The 18,493-nt window shown below is 40.5% G+C and overlaps 1 protein-coding gene across 7 annotated transcripts in view; it reads left to right on the top strand.

Annotated features, from left to right (window-relative positions):
* The window catches only part of LOC133996953 (ephrin type-A receptor 7-like), a 110,240-nt gene that overhangs the window by 44,700 nt on the left and 47,047 nt on the right, over positions 1 to 18,493 (top strand). For all 7 annotated transcript variants that reach the window (XM_062436468.1, XM_062436469.1, XM_062436465.1 and 4 more), the window contains exon 2: positions 12,107 to 12,262. In XM_062436468.1, coding sequence (XP_062292452.1) covers positions 12,107 to 12,262 — 156 coding nt within the window. The remainder of the gene's footprint in view (positions 1 to 12,106; positions 12,263 to 18,493) is intronic.

The raw sequence follows: 18,493 nt of genomic DNA, 5'->3' as shown, positions 1-18,493 counted from the left end.
TGTCTAATATTTTGTCAGCTTCATTTACATATATAGAGAAAAAGAAAGCATAGAAACACCAATAGAATAACCTAAAGTAAACCAAATACACATCACAGGTGCCTCAACATTCCTCTTGGACTGTGTCAACAAAAATTAAAATGGATGAGTCTCACAAACTTTGGTGAATTGGAATGCAGTGTACATCAGTTTCTTCCTTTTGGTCAGTGTGCTTTGAATGCATAGGCAGAGTATCCACACAGTAGTAGGAGTCAGGAGTATAATGTTGGGTAGAATCTGAAACCTTGAATCCTCTTTCTAATCTGAGAGCAAGCAGGCATGTGCAAGCATACTATTTTATCATTCACACAAATTATGCTCTAATATGCCGTAAAAGATGCACACAGACCTCATATAGGCACTCATATACATAATTACACTGCATAAGCACACAGAGATATGCACCTTTTTCTACTCTGGTCCGTTCTAAGTGACTGTAATAGGTTTGTCTTCCAGGGTTGAGGGGATATCTGATTGCCCTTGACCTCCCCCCATTTAACAATTCGACAAGATACTAGATTGAATGAACAGCTGTACAGTTTTTTTCCCCCCGTTTTCCTCTCGTCTGCTATATTTAAGGATATGCAGCAGCACTCATCTTGTCAAGACTCTTGGGAATCATATTTATCAGGGTGATTTGTCTATATCTGGGTCACAGTCTTAATGAAAATGGCTGATTCGGATGAAGCAAATGAAAATGGAATGTCATTAGTAGGCGAGACTCATTCAAGTTCACATCCCAGATTTGAATAGCTGATTCAAAGGAATCAAATGAAATCGGCATGTCACAACAGACTGCAGGGTGAAGATTATGCTTGTTAATTTCCATAACCAGGCCATATTCAACACAGACCCACATACAAGTACAAATGAGGGATCTGCAAGGAAACAAAACTGTTCTTTATCTCCCTATTCATCCTAATGCTTCCACCAGTGAATTTGATTAGCTTCATTGCATAAATTACTGAATGTTTAGGAAATGTAAGATCTAAGTGTATGTGTCACAGTGAATTATGATCCAAATCAACTGCAACAAACATTTTTTTTCCTTTGTGAGAATACGTGTTTCTTTTTTTTATTTCAGTGTCCTGCAAAAACACACAAATGCTGACAGTGACTTTCATTCACAGGGATGCTCCCTTTATTCATGACATTTTGATTGTTATATACAACAGACTCGCCTCACAGACATACTGTAGACATGTGCTTGATACATTTTTACACATGAAAAATTGGAAGTAGTGAAGAATGACATTACATATTGCCGTTGCAAATGGGAAGAGATGTAAGTGTCTAAAAGCCTGGTGTGTGTATAACCTTCAACAGCTTCACAAATCAATATTACTTCTCTTAGCTAAGCTATCTTCGCTCTCAGTTTGAAGGAGGAATTGTATTTTAGTGAAGTCTGACAGGCTGGAGAGATGGTGTGCGCACACATGCACGTACACCCAAAGCACACATGCACACACACAGCAGTATGACTGTTTGGAAAAGAGCTGAACATTGAATCTCATTTCACAAGCACTCAACCTGAAATTGCCTGACATTCACATGCAAACATGTTTTGCTGACTTGCAGCTGATATGGTTATAATGTAAATGACAGGGACGCACCCCTCAATTACACACACACACACACACACACACAAACACACACACGCACGCACACGCACACATACACACACACGCACAATATATCACAATATATTTCCCTGACATTGACATTAACTTATTTGAACCTGTCTTCTGCTGCGAGCTGTTTCCATGCACTGTGTGTAAGTGCAGTATGGAGTATGACTGCATGTGGGGGAATGTCCATCTGGATGTGATGGTAGTTATGATGATAATGGGTATCAGTGGGATGTGAAGGTTCAGAGCCTGCAAACCCTCTTTCAAGGCTGGGCCAATTGGCGCCACTTTTGTTAAAAACTATATTTTTACTCTCCATCTTTCTCAAAAACCTCTTTTCTTTTGTCCTTTTTCTGTGTTCTTTTAGTCAGCCAGAGGAGTCATGGTTTGTCAGTCATTCCAAGTGTGTTCATGGGTTGTTAGACAGTGCTGCTGCTTTGTACTGGAGTCAAGAGGTTCTGTGGGTTTGTGTCTGCAAACCCTACATGAGTATTTTGAGAGGTGTGTTTGTTTGTTACTTTGTGTGTGTGTGCTTCAGGCTACCTAAAACCTTTGAGCGTGTTTGATTTTTGCACACACATGTCCACATGGGGTGTGCTTTCATGCTCGCCATTTTACTAGGACAGGCATGGACATAAATAAATGGCTGTGTGGTTGGACTAAATGGAAGCCATCAATCACATACATGGTGAAACAAAAACATCAGATACGCACACACACACAAACGCACAGTGACCACTGGACAATGTCAGTGATCCCACATTCACGGTCTAACTTTAGAGGTGAGGCTGGATGATGTTGAAATAAGGCTGTGAAGCATGAGGCCAGAATTTGATGATGCCAGTGAGACTCTTACTGTGTGTTCAGACAATAAGAGAACACAGCATGTGTAACAGCATGTGAAAACAAAACCTTTGAATATTAAATGCAACCTATTATGCTCAGATTAGCTTGGCACAATTCACAGTTAAAAGAAACTCCATATATACTTGCCGTTTATGCAGCCCTCAGTTCGATCTCTTAAAAGGCAGTCTTAGCTCCTGTCTCTTTAAGGCCATCCTCCCAATAAGCCTCCTCTATTCTGATTGGCCAGTTTTCAGGAAGTTACTGCCCATGCAAATTTAACCTTTCCTGCTTTCCTGCTTTGAATTAAAAGTTTTTTAAATGACTAAATAACGGGGACATTTATTGTTAAGAATTAACAGGAAATCCAACCTGTTCCTCACCAAATTAGCTTTGTTAGCATTGCTAAAAACCAGTCAAAACAACAACATATGGACATATTTGGAGCTCTTTGTTCAGCTGATCAAATAGCCCCGAATATGTATGCAGAGGCTGCAGGAAGGAATAGCACAAGCAGGAAGAGCCACAGTGAGATGTTTGATTAAGAGTTGCAGATAACCAGCACACCTCCAACAGGTAAACAACTTATTTTACTTTGCAGCACTGTGTAATGGAAAAACACTCACAGTGTGCCAGCCCTTCTCAAGTCATGGCACAGTGTGACTGCTCCAAAAACAATGGAAAAATGCCATAATGTTAGCAAAGCAGAGCAGCGATTTTGATTCCACTGTGTGTGCAGCAGATACAAAAAATATTTGTGTCCATTGTATGACTGAAAATAAGGAAAAGCATAATAGATATGGTTTGACATTTGTAAACTAATTAAGCTGAGCCAGAAAAGAACCAGGCATGCAGTGATCATGTGGTGGGCAACCACTAGTCCCACAGGGATTCCACACAAAACCAGAAGTGATTACATCATAGTAAAACAGTGACTGGTCCTAGTCAGAGTCACAATGAAGTAACAGTCATCATTTAAGGCTTGAGTTGTACATTTCAACCAATCACAGTGTAAAACTTGAGGTCTAACCTGGTGATGAAGATTAGTTGATGATGCTGTGATGTCAGGTTACCCAAATCACAAAACATGTTTTTCCACTTATCCATAGTATACTGTACATGCACATACCTTCCTGCAGATTTCTGCCTTGAATGCAATACAGTGGGGGTTAATGGAATCTCATTTGTCATGATCAAAGCATTGAGCATTTCTTGTGGATTATCTCAATGTGGAGGATGTTCAGAGAGACATAAATGTATGTGATTGTCTGTGAAATCCATATGTTTAACGACAACAGAAAACAGGTTAATGACTGGAGGCATACAATGAAAGAATACACTTCAGCTCAGTCACAGTTTCAATCTCCCAAACAATACGTGCGCTTATTTCATCTCTCTGCGGATAAGAACAACAGCCAAATACCTGAAATGTTAGAGAGCATATGAGTGTCTGTGAGATGAGTAGGGGAGAGGAGAAGGCGACAATATCCTGAAATTGTTCCCTCTCACTCTTTTGTTCCACAGCCCCTGATAAATCCTTAGAAAATGATAGCCGGGAAAAAAAAAAAAAAGTAGGGACAGCGAATAATGGACAAAAAAGAGGAGGGAGGGTGGCGGAGAGCAAACATGATAGAGTGAGGGCAGGGGGACAGGCGGGCAGGGGGGCGGGTGGGCAACGTTTGGTAGGGAGCAGAGCTGATAGCAGTCAAGAGCTATTTGAGAAGATGAGATGGGAGAAAGGTAAACGTAAGTGTGACATGGGTAATGGAGGTGACAGTGAAAACATGTGAAAAGAAGAAGAAGAGGCTCTGTCAGCACTCCCTGATTGACTTCTGTGCGCATGTGCTTATGTATGGCGCTCTTTGTGTAATGTCACCGCCTGTGCCAAGTGAGTCAGTGAGTGTTCATAAAATACAGATATGCATATCCTGTCCATCTGTCTGTTGTACATATTTACAAATGCATCTTCATTTTCATATGTATATTTGCATAAGTCATGAGTGATATGTTGTATCAAACCATTTTAATATCCTATTCCAAATGAGATCATGCAACATGCTGTGTTATGAAACTTTATGTGGGGGGAAAAAACTGCCATGCTAATCAACCAACTCAACCAACAATGTTTTTTTTATAGTCAACAAATGTGCAGCCAAACCAGTAATTAATTAATCATACTTGCAGGTATCGTGTGTGTGTGTGTGTGTGTGTGTGTACCAAGGGCTTAATATATCATATGTATCTGTGCTGCAGACCTCCATTGTTGTCCAAAAACTATTAAAACATGTCAATATGTCACACTGGATGTTCCTTTGCTACAAAGAGTTTGTTCATGGTAGCTTCTTTAAAACAGCTCCAAAATCTAATAACAACTATCATGTTTTCAGTCTCCTGAGATTTTTTCTGTGTAAGGCAGACACTACTGCACATGCACTGGAATGTGGTTCCTTTTACAGAGCTTTGCTGAGCTTGTTTTGCTACATATCACAACCTCTTGAATTTTATTATACTGTAAACTTCAGTACAAAGTCAAAGGGTTGTGATATATAGCACAATAAGCTAGTGAAGCATTTTAAATGAAACTCCAGACCTACCTACAAGTAAAAGTCCAAGGCTACTTTCACATGAACATGTATTCATTGTAAAGAAATAAAGGGAGTAGTGAAGGATATGCAGTAGCTTTATGCGTGTTGGTTTACCTGCAGATCAGATATGTGTATCCCTAGTAATGGGAAAATGCAAGGCGTCAGTTTTGTTTTCAACCCTTTGTATGCTTTTGTGTGTTTGATGTGTGTCTTTGTATCTGGTCGAGTGTGAGTGCATTTTGGTTTTGATCCTCTCCTGGTTCAGGTGTATTTTGTTGTTTGTATCTTGTCAGCGGTTGCCTGTCTGTTCCTTTCTGCACTGTCTACGTGATACAAACAGTACTGGCCTGGCTCCTCGACGCTGTGATGTAACAGGACAGCTCTTTGTTCTGTCCGTTTTGTGATGTAACCGCTCTGTTAATGTTAAATGTTCTGTGTCTAAGTCTATGACTGTGCGAGAAAGCCAGTGAACGAATATGTGGGTGTTTACATTCGGGCATGTGTGTGCAATTGTGGGTATGTGCTTGTGTTGTGCTTCCGTTTCTATGCGTACGTGCTACATTCGGTGTGTCTTTGTTGGCAGAATTAGACATGTCTCCAGCGTTAAGCTTGTACACAGCACAGCTGACATTAATACCCCTGGCAGTATTGTTCGCTAGTTATCCTCCTGTGTTCTCTGTGTGATGTCAGTCTGTGGTAACCAGGGCAGAACAGAGAATAAAATGATAAAGCAAAAGCGCTGACCTGAATGGCACAGCTCAGAGCTTTCTCCCCGATTACGCTGTGAGGCAGCAGCTAGTCAGTGGGTGGACTTGAATGAGGCCTTTACTTTGAGCTAATAACAGGGATTTATGCTGTAATTCAGGGCTTGGTCGTATCTTCAAAGCAGCTAGACGTGCAGACAGGTCATGACTCTACATGTAACACAAGAGAAAATTGTTGTCTCCAAAAAGCAGACCATGGAAATTGTCACAGAATTACTTTTATCATCATTTACTTAATGGCAGCCTGTTGCACTAGAAAACCAAAGCATCATTATTGATGATATGATACTTAACACCCAGTGAAACTGACAGCATTATTTTATGTTTGGTCACCTTATTCACACAAAATATCACTTGTATACAGTTTGGTTTCTCTCAAGAAAATGGTGTGGTTACAACAGTCTTTATAATGCACTACTTAAGTCATTAGAGAGGCACACGGCTCTGTAAAGGTTTACTCATCTATCCTCTCTAGTTTTATTTGTTTATTTTTCATTGAAGAATGCAACTTTTCGCACAAAAGAAACAACCACATTTACTAGCATTGAGAACTTGAATCCGTCCTTGTGGAGAACTTGAACTTGAATGTACTTGAACTTGAATTTGAATGAAAAATTGTAATGTGTTTGGAGTGAATGGAATATGGGAAAAAAAGATAATAAATGTAATGGTACAGTTTACCTATAAGACCATTAATTGGAGATGCATCATTTTGACCGACAAAAGTTTCAAAATAACAAACTGTGAAAGTTTTTTTGTACATAAGAAAATTTTATCTTTGAGCTTTTATATCAGATATCAGAAAAAAAGACATATTCATTGCTTAAAAGCAAACATTCTTCCATCACTTGTCTCTGACGTATGCTTGATTACAGGATGCGATGGTATACATACAGTATGTGCTGTTAGCAGTTTGTGTGGGAGGGGAAGCATTCTCCATCCACTGTCCTTGCTTTTTTTGCTTCACCTTGGCAATCCTCCATGCACATTTCCCTAAGCTTCAGGCTTGTCTAAAATACTCTGAGGTTCATATCTTCAAATGTCTTTTTGTTTTTGTTCAGTTTGATCCATAACCAATTCACTCCAACTGAATTGCCACTAATTAGTAAGACATGTTTGGGGACTGATGCATCCACTTAGATCTGATTTCAACTGATCATATTCAGACTCACCTAGGCACCATAACCTCCTCCATATTTCACAATTTTATAACCTGACCCAACCTTAAATACTATTTATCAATCAGTCATCTTGCTCCAAATTGCCTACCTTTCTAGCAAGGGGGGACACAATCTGTGTGTGTGTGTGTGTCTGTGTGTGTGTCTGTGTGTGTGTGTGTGTGTGTGTGTGTGTGTGTGTGTGTGTGTGTGTGTGTGTGTGTGTGTGTGTGTGTGTGTGTGTGTGTGTGTGTGTGTGTGTGTGTGTGTGTGTGTGTGTGTGTGTGTGTGTGTGTGTGTGTGTGTGTGTGTGTGTAAGAGTCCTTCAGAAGTGTTTGATGGTAATGAGAGATTTTGTGGATATTAAAGCTACCCACGAGCTGAAAGAATTAGCATCAGCATCCGCCACACAGAGGGCACTGATCTGAATTAAAGCACCCTGAATTATTGATTTCCACCTGCTGGAATCACATCCTGTCTCCCTTGTATCTCTCCTTAATCCCATCACCCATTTTCCTCTCCTTTTTTGTTCCACACCTTGTAAACCTTTTTGCCAAAAGAAAAAAAAAATCCCCTGACAATCATTGCTGACTAAAACAATGACTGTCATTTGGTGTCTGTTTGTGGTGTGTGCGTGTTTATGTTTATTCTCAAGTGTGTGCATATCAGTGGGAGGTTACGATGTTTGTATGTGTGCAAGTGTCTAAAGCGAACCTCTTTTAATGCTATTAATATTAATTGATGTGTGCTGTCAGGGAGGCATAGAAACAATTCATTGCTCACATTTATTGTATTAAGTGCTTCATAATTTATTAATGTGCATGTTTCTAAGGTTAAAGAAGAGAAAGGAAGGGGAAATCAGAGAGAAGGGCAAACTGTAAATTGAATCATCCCTCAAAGACAAAAGTCTATTAAAGTCATTTGTGAGCTCATTGAAATGTGGATTTTTTTGGACCTTTTTAATTTTCGATTCATTAAATGGTGAAACTTATTTTTTGTTGTTGTTTGCTTTCATTTATCTGATTATTATAGGGTAGATTTAAACCAATTTTTGCTATTGTGTTCCTCATTGTAGTATATGTCCCTCAGGCTTTTAGCATGTATACATGCTGGGCAATGCCACTGTTGCATAAATTCCCTCTATAGATGACCTTAGCCTCTCCTACTGCTGTTTCTTTCACTGTCTCTCATCTGTATGCGTTCTGACTCTGTCTATCTGTCAAGCTGAAAGAGTCCATTCTCCCTCCCAATTTATTGTCTTTTCTTTTGTACAGTACGTAGCCCACCGTCGTTCTCTGTCTCACACACCATCTGTCTGTCTGTTGGTGTCTCTGTTTCTCTTAACTATCTCTCACAGCAGTTGGTCTCCTGCCTCATTCCCCCCCGATCTTCATCCCTATATGACTTGGCATGTTGCTGCATATCTATATTATTACACCTTGAAGAAATATATCTGTATATATGTTTGTGTGTGTGTGTGTGTGTGTGTGTGTGTGTGTGTGTGTGTGTGTGCGTACATGTGCTGCAATGTTCCATTTAATCGAGGCTCCCAGTCGACACATAGGACAAATTGATCAGTTGGTTTGCCAGCTGTCCTGGCAGATCTCTCCTTCTGTCTCTCTATTTCTCTAACCACCCCCTCTCCCTTTCTCTCCCTGAAGCTCTCGTTCCCAGTTTAACTCGTATACCTTGGCAGTGAAAAGGCAAATATGAGATGAAAAAAACATGCCTTTTAATGATTGGAGTGGTCTTCTTCATGAGTGGCATCTTTTTTCTTTTTTTCCTCCCACTGTTGGATGATTTTGTTGAGATTCCACATTCTCCCATTGGCAGATGGCTACTGGCCTATTTTGACTGACGTGACCTTGCATGGCATTGGCTGCTGGCGGCCCTTCGAATGATCTCTTGCTGTGGAGAATGACGGGCAACGCGCAAAGCCAGCTCCTTTTGTTATCTGAGCTGCACATATTGTCTTGATACACCCCTATCATTTGACACACATTTCCAAGGTGGGCTGGCAAAATGTGTATCCATGCTGAATTAAAAAGATAAGTCAGAATTGCTGCCAGCCTCGACTATGGCTAGCCAGCTTTTAAGCATGATAGATAGAAAATGCAAAACCATAGCCAGCACCAGACTATCATGCTTGGAAAGGCTAAAAAGGGTGGGGGTGGGGCACCAACCATGTGAACATGCAACAATTATTGTTTAACAATTAATTAAAGAAATAAATAATTTTAAAAAATACTTTGATGAAGCTGTTTATATAGTCCCATTGATCTCAGCTTTTTCAGCCTTAATTCTACTCTATTTCATGTTGTCCCATCATATTACACAATGTGATGCAGTATTAGTAGCAATTCATGAATAAAATATAAACTGCTGAAAAACGTCAAGGAGGAAAGGAGTTTCTTGACCCACAGGAATAAAGAGCTCCGGTAATCCGATGTCTACTGCTTACAGGCACAATGCTGAGTTCTGACTGACCAGTCTGAAGTGTATAGAGGTTGCAAATTCATTGCTGAAGGAAGTGAGTAAAATCACTGAAGTGCCAGTAGAGTGATGTTGCTTCAGAAACAGACATAGTTGTGAGACATCTATTCTCAGCAAAGCAACTACAACAACTCACTTTGCACTGCCTCATCTGAATAAAACGCAGACATGCAAAACAAACTCAGGGAACGGTCAGAGCGCGGCTTGCGTTGGTCATTATAATCAGTAACTAGAAACTTCTGTCTTTCCCACTTCTTGTCTCAGCTGACTCTCTCACTTGCTTGCTCTTTCTCATCAAAATATCCTGTTAGCTACTGCATCCAAATAACAATCGGCAAGCCAAGAAATTCACCAAAAGCTTCAGCATAATATTTCCATGATCATTTTAGGGAGGCTCAGCCTCCCCTAGCCTCTTATTAGCACCGCCTATGTGCAAAACCCATTTCTATTCTCATAGATCTATGCATAGTTTTGCCTTGATACGTGTGCTATTCACACTTGATGTTCTTGGCTTGGTGAGGGACGGATAGTGGCAGCACAGTCATGAACAAAGGGAGTCTACTCCAGTGCTGCTTGACAGGGTGTGTGTGTGTGCGCGTGCGTGTCTGTTCTGTCCCTATGCTTGGCTGTGCTGTGAGCTGAAGGCAAGAGGCTTGTCTCTGTGTAATGACAGACATTAAAAAGTCGATTACAAGCTTCTTACAGCATCAGATACACAATTCACAGGCGTACACACATGTACACAGGCACACGCACTCTGGTCTGAACCACGAGAGGCTGATGGGCCCCGCTAATCGATGTGTGATGGCAGGCTTTTTGTGCGCATGTGTGTTTTGTAAGAGTGGACAAGTAAAAGAGGCTCCCTTCATTTATTGTGCTTGGGGGGATATATTAAACCACCCCTATCCATAGAATGCAAACCATGGAATATCAATTTAACAACTTCTTGATATATTAAGCTAGCAGATTCAGGCTACTGAAAGAATCATGGCTATGCAGGATGGCTAACAATATAGCCAACAATCCCTACCAACTAAACAATTTTTACTCATGTTTTCAAACCTTTCATTAAATGCTTGTTCCTTGCTCAAAAACACTAGAACACAGTTAAAAAGATCACCCAGATGGAGGGATGTTAGCTCAACTAACAGTAGCTAATACTAATACAGTATTTAACCTGTAGCAGTGTGTCAGGCAATAGAATCTGGATTTCTGGGACAACATTAGTAAATGGGCTTAAGTTGTGCTTACTGTACTTGGGCTAATTAAACCTCATTGTTGACTGGAAATGTCAATTACCCCAGGTCATCAGTTAAAGGACATCTCCTAATAAGAAGGCATCACTGATGAATGAAGGGGTAACAAAATGGCCATTTAGTTTGAATATCAAGCTACTCTGACCTGGAGAAGAAGGCTTGTAGGAGGTTATATGTTTTTATGGGAGAAGGGAGAAAGGGGATAGAGGTAGAATTTAAAGAGAGAAAGAAACTCATGAAGAGTAGCAAAAGGATAAGAAAGACAAATGTAATGAGAGAGGAGAGAGAGAACACGCAGAAAGAGAGCTGCTAATGTAGACCCACTGTTTAGAATATAGTCTCAGAAGAGAGGAGATCAGAGTATCGAGCAGTAGCTGGCTGGCTGATTTCACACCCATTATCACCTGCTACAAAGGCACGGCAAGTGGAAAATGAAACTGCATAGTGGGAGAGTGTAAAATAACCCTTTTTATTCTGTGTGTGTTTCTGAGTGTGTTTATGCACGGCGTCTTGTCACGCGTGTCTTGATAAGCTTCTGTTACATGGTGTGTATTTTTGTGTGCTGCGCTTGTAAGGTCATGAGTGCTTATCACCCTCGCCCACATTCTCACCTTTTTGTAGTCGCTCTCTCATGTGCAGTAAGTTGGGTATCACTTTTGAATGTAGGGGGAGATACATGAAATGTGGTAGGGGAATGGGGGGAAAACAACCACATAATTAAGTTTTGGGTTTTGCAGTTACGTGTCTGCACATTTCCTTGGCATGTTTTTTCATTTGCCTAGCTGGTTCAATCCAGTATCAGCCTTTGATGCCATTTGCCAAGGCCACTGATCACACGTAATGTGAGAATTGTGTTTGTTAGATGGATTTAGCCAAAGTCTCCTCTACATTTTTCCCCTAATCCTATCTTTTATCTTGTCTGTACTTCCCTGTGGATTCACTTGCTTTCTATTTTTTCTCCATTCATTCTTAATTTTCTCTCTCATGAAGTGAAAGGGAGATTAAAGCTTTTTTTCCCAAGGCTTAAAATACTGCTGTGCTTAGTGGACTTGTGGAGTTTCTGTGCAAAGATGTGGAAATGTTTAAGTGATATAAAATGGCTTTAAATTATTTATTTTGAAGAGTTTAAGATGTTTTATTAGCCTGTCTATAGGGATATACCACGGTATTAAATTACCCTCATGTACCAGTGCGATTAATGTTCATTTTTTGTGCATCTTCTAAAAATATAAGTCTTCACCTGTCAAGATAAATCAAGCAAGAACTGTTAAATCACATTTCTTGGACATATCTGATATGCTGTATTTGTGTGTGTGTGTGTGTGTGTGTGCACTTTTCCAGCATGTCCCTCTGGATCATACAAGATGTCCTCCAGGCAGCAGGAGTGTTTTCCCTGCCCAGCCAACAGTGTCGCAGAGGAGGAAGGATCTGTGGTGTGTTTGTGTGAAGAAGATCACTTCAGAACCCCCCTGGACACACCCTCAGCCCCATGCACACGTAAGAAGATGATATATTTCTACATTTTGTGTTTGTGTGTCCTCTCAAATTACACCCTTCACCTCCCTTTTCCATTTACGTACTGGCATTTTCTCTTTCTCATATCACATGGTATCATTCATGCAATGTATTGTTTTCATCTAGACATTTTTGCATTAAGCGAGCAATTTCATGTTTGCAAGCCAATCATTATCTTACCCATCTCATTCAGCCTATTATACAGAATATCCGCTGTGCCTCTTTATCCTCAGGAATCATTTTGCCCCTGTGGTTTACCTGTCCTTCACTCTGTATCCTTTTGTTCACCTCCCTTTTCTCATCTCATCACCCCCTTCGGTCTGACCTGCACCCTCCTCCCCAGCTTCTGTCACTTCATCTATCCTCATTCTCCCATCTCCAGCTTCTCCTCATCATTCATTTCCATGTCTCATCTAGCTAACCTTCAACCCTCCTTCACCTTCCGTACCTCTTTTGGTATTGAATTCTTTTCAAGTTTAACAAGAAAATAAAACACCCAAAATACATAGAAGGGGTTTGTTTTAATCATCCTAGTTGGTTTGGTAAATTGCTGACCATTAATGTGACCCACAAATAAATTATGCAATATTACTCTTTTTTTTTTACAGTTTGACACAAAAAGTCAAAGGTTATAAATTTTTTCTTACAGCATTTCCCTGTGATAACATCAGTAAACACAGAACATACATCTGTTGTGCATTATGATTTGTGTTAAGGATATCAGATGAACTCCAGTCATGGTTTGACAAAATTCATGCATTTGACACTCGACATGAATGAAATATCTTCAGTATCGTCCGCATTATTTTATGTTTTTGGGTGGACTTTCCAATAACTGTAACCCCTCGCAACCTGTGCTTACACCCCCCCTCTATTTCGCCTAATGGTATACACACATTATGTATCCATCCACCAAAGCCATTTTCTCTGCCTCTTAACCTTTATCCTTTTATCACCCATCTATCCTTCATCCCTCCCTCCATCTCCTCTAACATTAGGTCCACATTTTTCGTCCAAAAAGCCCATCACCCCATTTTCTCCATCTTGTATATTCTCTCCATACTACATTATGTGTCCATTTTCTGCCATTCATCCATTATCCAACCCTTCAACGGACCACCCCATCTTTTTCCAGCCCCCCTCCATTCCTCCTTTTTTGACCCCTGGACACACCCTTCCCTCCTTTCTATCTGTCTGTCCTCTTAACTCGGACACTCATCGCTCTTCTTTCTACCCAGTGCCTCTTCACATTTTCCCCTCTCTCTGTCCTTTCATCCATTTCATCCAGGCATGTTATCACCCCATCCGTCATCCTTCCGTCCAACTGAAATCTCATCCCTCTGTCCTAAAGCGACAGGCACACATACCACTCTATAATCTCATCCCCACTGTCCACGCATTATCCTTTCATCCCTCACCTCTTGCCTTTTTTTCACTCTTGCTCACCCGTTCTCCCATACCGAATACCATTCCTCTCCAATAGAGATGCAGTACAAAGCCAATAAGACAAAGACCATACAGCGTAGCCCTATTGATTTCTGCATCGAGAACAGCCTATTGATATAGCTTAGTAATTAGATGGAGGAATAATGGGCTCTATATCCCGTAGTACTCAGCATAGTAAAACCATAGGGTCACTAGGTCTGGGTGTGTGTTTGTTTGTATACATCCACATCCACTTGTGTGCACATATGTGTAAGTGTGTGGTCATACTAGATTTTATGGTAACTACTATGGAGGGGTTTAATTACAATATTGATCGCTGAGCTCTGTGATCCCTGTGTGATAACATTTATAGCAGCCTAATGACCACATTAATTATACTATTGATTCCGTAATTATGATCATCCCCAGATTCGGGTAATCCACCACACGAGGAACATCTGAGGAGGTTGATGAATCTAGAATTTTGAGTATAAAAGAAAAAGGGAGATTTAGCAAGATGAACAAGGTGCTATGTGAATACCTTATTATCTGAGCAATTAAATGATATATTAGCAGTGTAATTGTATTCTTTTACCTTTTATTAATGCCTGTGAAGTGTCTAAACTTTAATGTGTTTACCAGAGTCAGAAGCTATTACTGTCTCTTTGAAATAATAGACTCTTAATTGTTTTTAAGAATCCTTTTGAAGCGGGCAAAAGAGCACACTGCTATATTTAAAAAAAATCTGACAATACTTCCAGACATGACTAATTAACACTGTAAATGGCAACTATATGCAGATCATAAATCAGATTTCCATACTGGATCAGTCGAAGCCTGGGTTACCGACGGCCGCCACCAGTACTTTTGACCAGCATGGTGCCAGTGTCAACCACGCTACTGTGTGGCAAAGAAGGGAAAGAGAGGTGAAAGGCATGTCAGGAGGCAGCGGGAGAGGAGGAAATGTAGGAGTGTGGGGGTGAGAGTTAGAACTTTGAATGTCAGCACTATGGATGGTGAAGGGAGAGAGCTGGCTGATATGATAGATAGACATATGGTAGATATACTGTGCGTGCAAGAGACAAAGTGGAAGAGGAGTAAGGCTAGGAGCATTGTAGGTGGGTTCAAACTGTTCTACCATGGTGTGGATGTGAGGTGAAATTGGGTAGGGATAATCCCGAAAAAAGGGTAAAGTGTGTTACGAGATGAAGAGAGTGTCGGACAGAGTGATGAGTAGGAAGCTGGAAAGCTGTTGATGAATGTCACCACATGTGCCCCACAAGTTGGGTGTGAGATGAAACAGATAAATGCAAATAGGAACAGAGGTGATGAGTAGGTGACGGGCAGGAGAGGAAGGTGGAAGGGCAGGTGATTGTGGATTTTGTGAAAAGGATGGAAATGGCTCTGATTAACATTGTGATCTGTAGTGAGTGTAGGGAGCTGGTTCAGGAGAGTCTAGAGAGGTGGAGGTATGCACTGTAGAGAAGAAGAATAAAGGTCAGTGGAAACGAGATGGAATGGGAGGAAGGACAGCAGGATGGTGGGGATGTAAGAAGTAGAGGTGGATGAATTTGATTACAACTGTTCAAGTAATGGAGACTACATAAGATAAGTGAAGTAGAGAGTGCAGGCAGAGTGGAGTGGGTGGAGAAGAGTGTCAGGGATGATCTGTGACAGAAGGGTACCAGCAATAGTGAAAGGGAAAGGTTTAAAAGAGGGTAGCAAAACCAGCCATTTTGCATGGTTTGGAGGCGGTGGCACTGATGGAAAGACAGGAGACAGAGCTGGAGGTGGCAGAGTTGAAGACGCTAAGATATTCGTTGGGAGGGACGAGGTTGGACAGGATTAGGAATGAATATATTACAGGGACAGCTCAGGTTTGACAGTTTGGAAACAAAGCGAGAGAACCAAAATTGAGATGGTTTAGATGTGTGAAGGAGAGATGCTGGTTATATTGGGAGAAGGATGTTTAAGATGGAGCTGTCAGGCAAGAGAAAAAGAGGAATGCCAAAGAGGAGGTTTATGGAAAGGAGGGAAGACATGCAGGTGGTTGGCACGACAGAGGAAGATGCAGAGGACAGGAAGAAATGGAAACAGATGATCCACTTTGGTGACCCCTAATGGGAACAACCAAAAGAAGAAGAAGAATAATGGCAACTATTTACACATTTTCCACCTCAGTGCAGTTGCATATTTCCTGGGGACTGTGAAGAGGCACAGTAAACTTTGAGTGAAAGCAGATGTCTCTGTTGAATATTGAGTGGAACTACTGCTGACAGGACTGCAATGGCAATGATTGTAGCATAATAATTGTTAGGGAAAAAAAGTCTTTAAACTGATGCATAATGTTTGCCAGTGTATACTATATGTCCCTGCAAATGGATTTTTGAAAACAGCGGGGGCCCATGAATTCCAGGAGGAAGGATAAAATTGCAGTAGAAAAGCTTTAGCTTCTGGCTCAGGGAAATGCATTTACTCTTCATAGGTTTTAAATGCAAAAGTGTAAAAACAACATCAAGAGTATGTTTTGGATTAAAACTAAACTAAGCCATGCATTATCATAGGAGAGAGCAGGGGCTGTAGGGAGGTTACTATGCCATTAGTCAACATATTAGCTAAATTCCTTATCTTGTCCCCACCAACATATTTATCCTCATGTTATCTTGATGAACCATTAATTTAATGTATCTTCATTGTTTAAAAAAAAAAAAATCCTCCTGAAACATCATTAAACCTGCATTAACTGTTGGTTTCTTTCTTGTGGCCACTTGGGTGCACTTATTGTGAACACAACACTGACATGTCATAGTCTTTATGTCTAGTTGATATGGCAAACTTGTTAGAAAACTGCTGCCTGATAAACATAAGTCCAATATTCAACTTTAGCTCTGTTTTTTGTCTCTATCAACTCCAGAGGGAAATAACTGGCTCTTTAGCTGCTAAATACTCTACTGTTCACCAATTAGCCGCTAACTATGTCTGTTTGCTGTTTGGTGCTGAGCAGGTTGTGTCAGTGGGTTTTTAGAGGATTCTCTGTGAAAACAGCTGCCTGCTGTGGCTTAAAACAACACTATGAGAGTGAACCAAAACAGAAAAGTTGTAGCCAGAAAGCTAAATAATGAGCTGAAACTCAGCATAAAGCTCTGTAAAGGGGAGCTGCAGATTGCTGATAATTATCTGTACTGTAGGTTCATCGCTACGAGCGATGCCTCTGACATTACACATTATTATTTGATTACCCCTGCTTCTTTTTTTCTAAGAAAAAAATGTGCATGTTAATAGCAACTCATTCATATTTGGGGTCATGGAATTCAATGTTACATAAATGCAGACTCCAAATGTTTTAATGGCAATTGTGTAAAAACAACATCAAAAGCACATTTGGTTTTGTTACAATTCAGTTAGAGTTGTTGAAGCAGCAATTGAGATGTAGTCAAAGAGTCATTTGGATGGATGGAGGGGAAAAGTATACGGGGGTAGGAGAGTCGAAAAGAGGGCAGACGATGGGGAAAATAGGCTGAAGTTTCGATGAGAGGCACTCAGATTTGAAGAGAGAAAAGGGAAATTGAAGAAAAGGAGGGAGTACATGCCAATAAAGCACAAAAGACAAGATGACTAAAGGCCCAGCTGTGTCTATAAATTGTGTGTATGTGCTGTGCTCTGTTGGCTTATGTAATTCTGTTCACCACGTGTGTTTGGGATCAGGACACAGCTGTGGTGTGTGACGTGTTTGACAGCACGCACTGGGCAGCACACCTTCACTTATTCATTACACAGCACATACACACACATACAGGACACATATAAAATTCATGACCTTTAATGGACCTCAGCTCTATTCAGCTTCTGTGTGCAAGGACCTGCAGGAAAAGGCAGGGGTCAGTCAGGACACTGACTTAGTGATGAGATAACCTCCTCTGGCCGGATATGTTAAACAGCCCTGGACTACATGTTTTATTTCAGCTTCTTTTTTTTTGTTACATTCAAAGAACTGTGACAACATCAGATTGTGATTTGAAGACTGGGACAGGATGTAGTTTTCCTCCATTTCTTTGGCTTTGAGAAATTGACACTAATCACAATAAATTGCTAAAAAAATCATCCAGAGACACATCATAATTATCAAGTGGTTTACCTCAGAGTTTCACCCCGAATTTTGAAAACAGCCTTACAGTAACAACTCAGACTCTTGCAATGCCTCTGCCCAAATCATGCCCTCCTCCCTGGTGACATACCTTTATATGCTGATGGTAAGTGGAGGGTTTGCTCCAAACAGCACTATTGACATATATATATGTATAATTGATAAACTTGTAATCCTTGTACACATATGTTCAAATAACAGGCAACATACTTTTTTTTGTAAGTAAAACAAATCCACAAGCTGGTAAGAGTATTTTATTTGTCATTAAAACAGAGACACACACCAGATATTTTAAATGTATCCAGCCATTGCTTTTAGCCCTAGTCTTACTCCCAAGTGTTTTAATGCTCTCTCTGTAATCCCCTCTGTGTCTCAAACCAGAAAATATTTTGTATATTCCCACTTCCAAATGTACACATCACTAATGAAACTTATACTAATATATAATAGAGAACAACTCCACATTTTGAGTTGCATATTGCCATTAGGGTCAAATGGATTTCGTCAACACAATTGTTTCTTAACACCAAATCCTGAAAAAAACAGTATTATCATAGCATGATGTGCAACTGAACCTATGCAATCACACCATAGTACCCAGTGCACGTAGTCCATTAGTGACATAACAAATATCAAGCATCAGC

This window comes from Scomber scombrus, chromosome 16, assembly GCF_963691925.1.
Source record: "Scomber scombrus chromosome 16, fScoSco1.1, whole genome shotgun sequence".
Taxonomy (NCBI): Eukaryota; Metazoa; Chordata; class Actinopteri; order Scombriformes; family Scombridae; genus Scomber; species Scomber scombrus.
The sequence above is the reverse complement of the archived record's forward strand: the minus strand, read 5'-3'. Positions and strand labels throughout refer to the sequence as shown.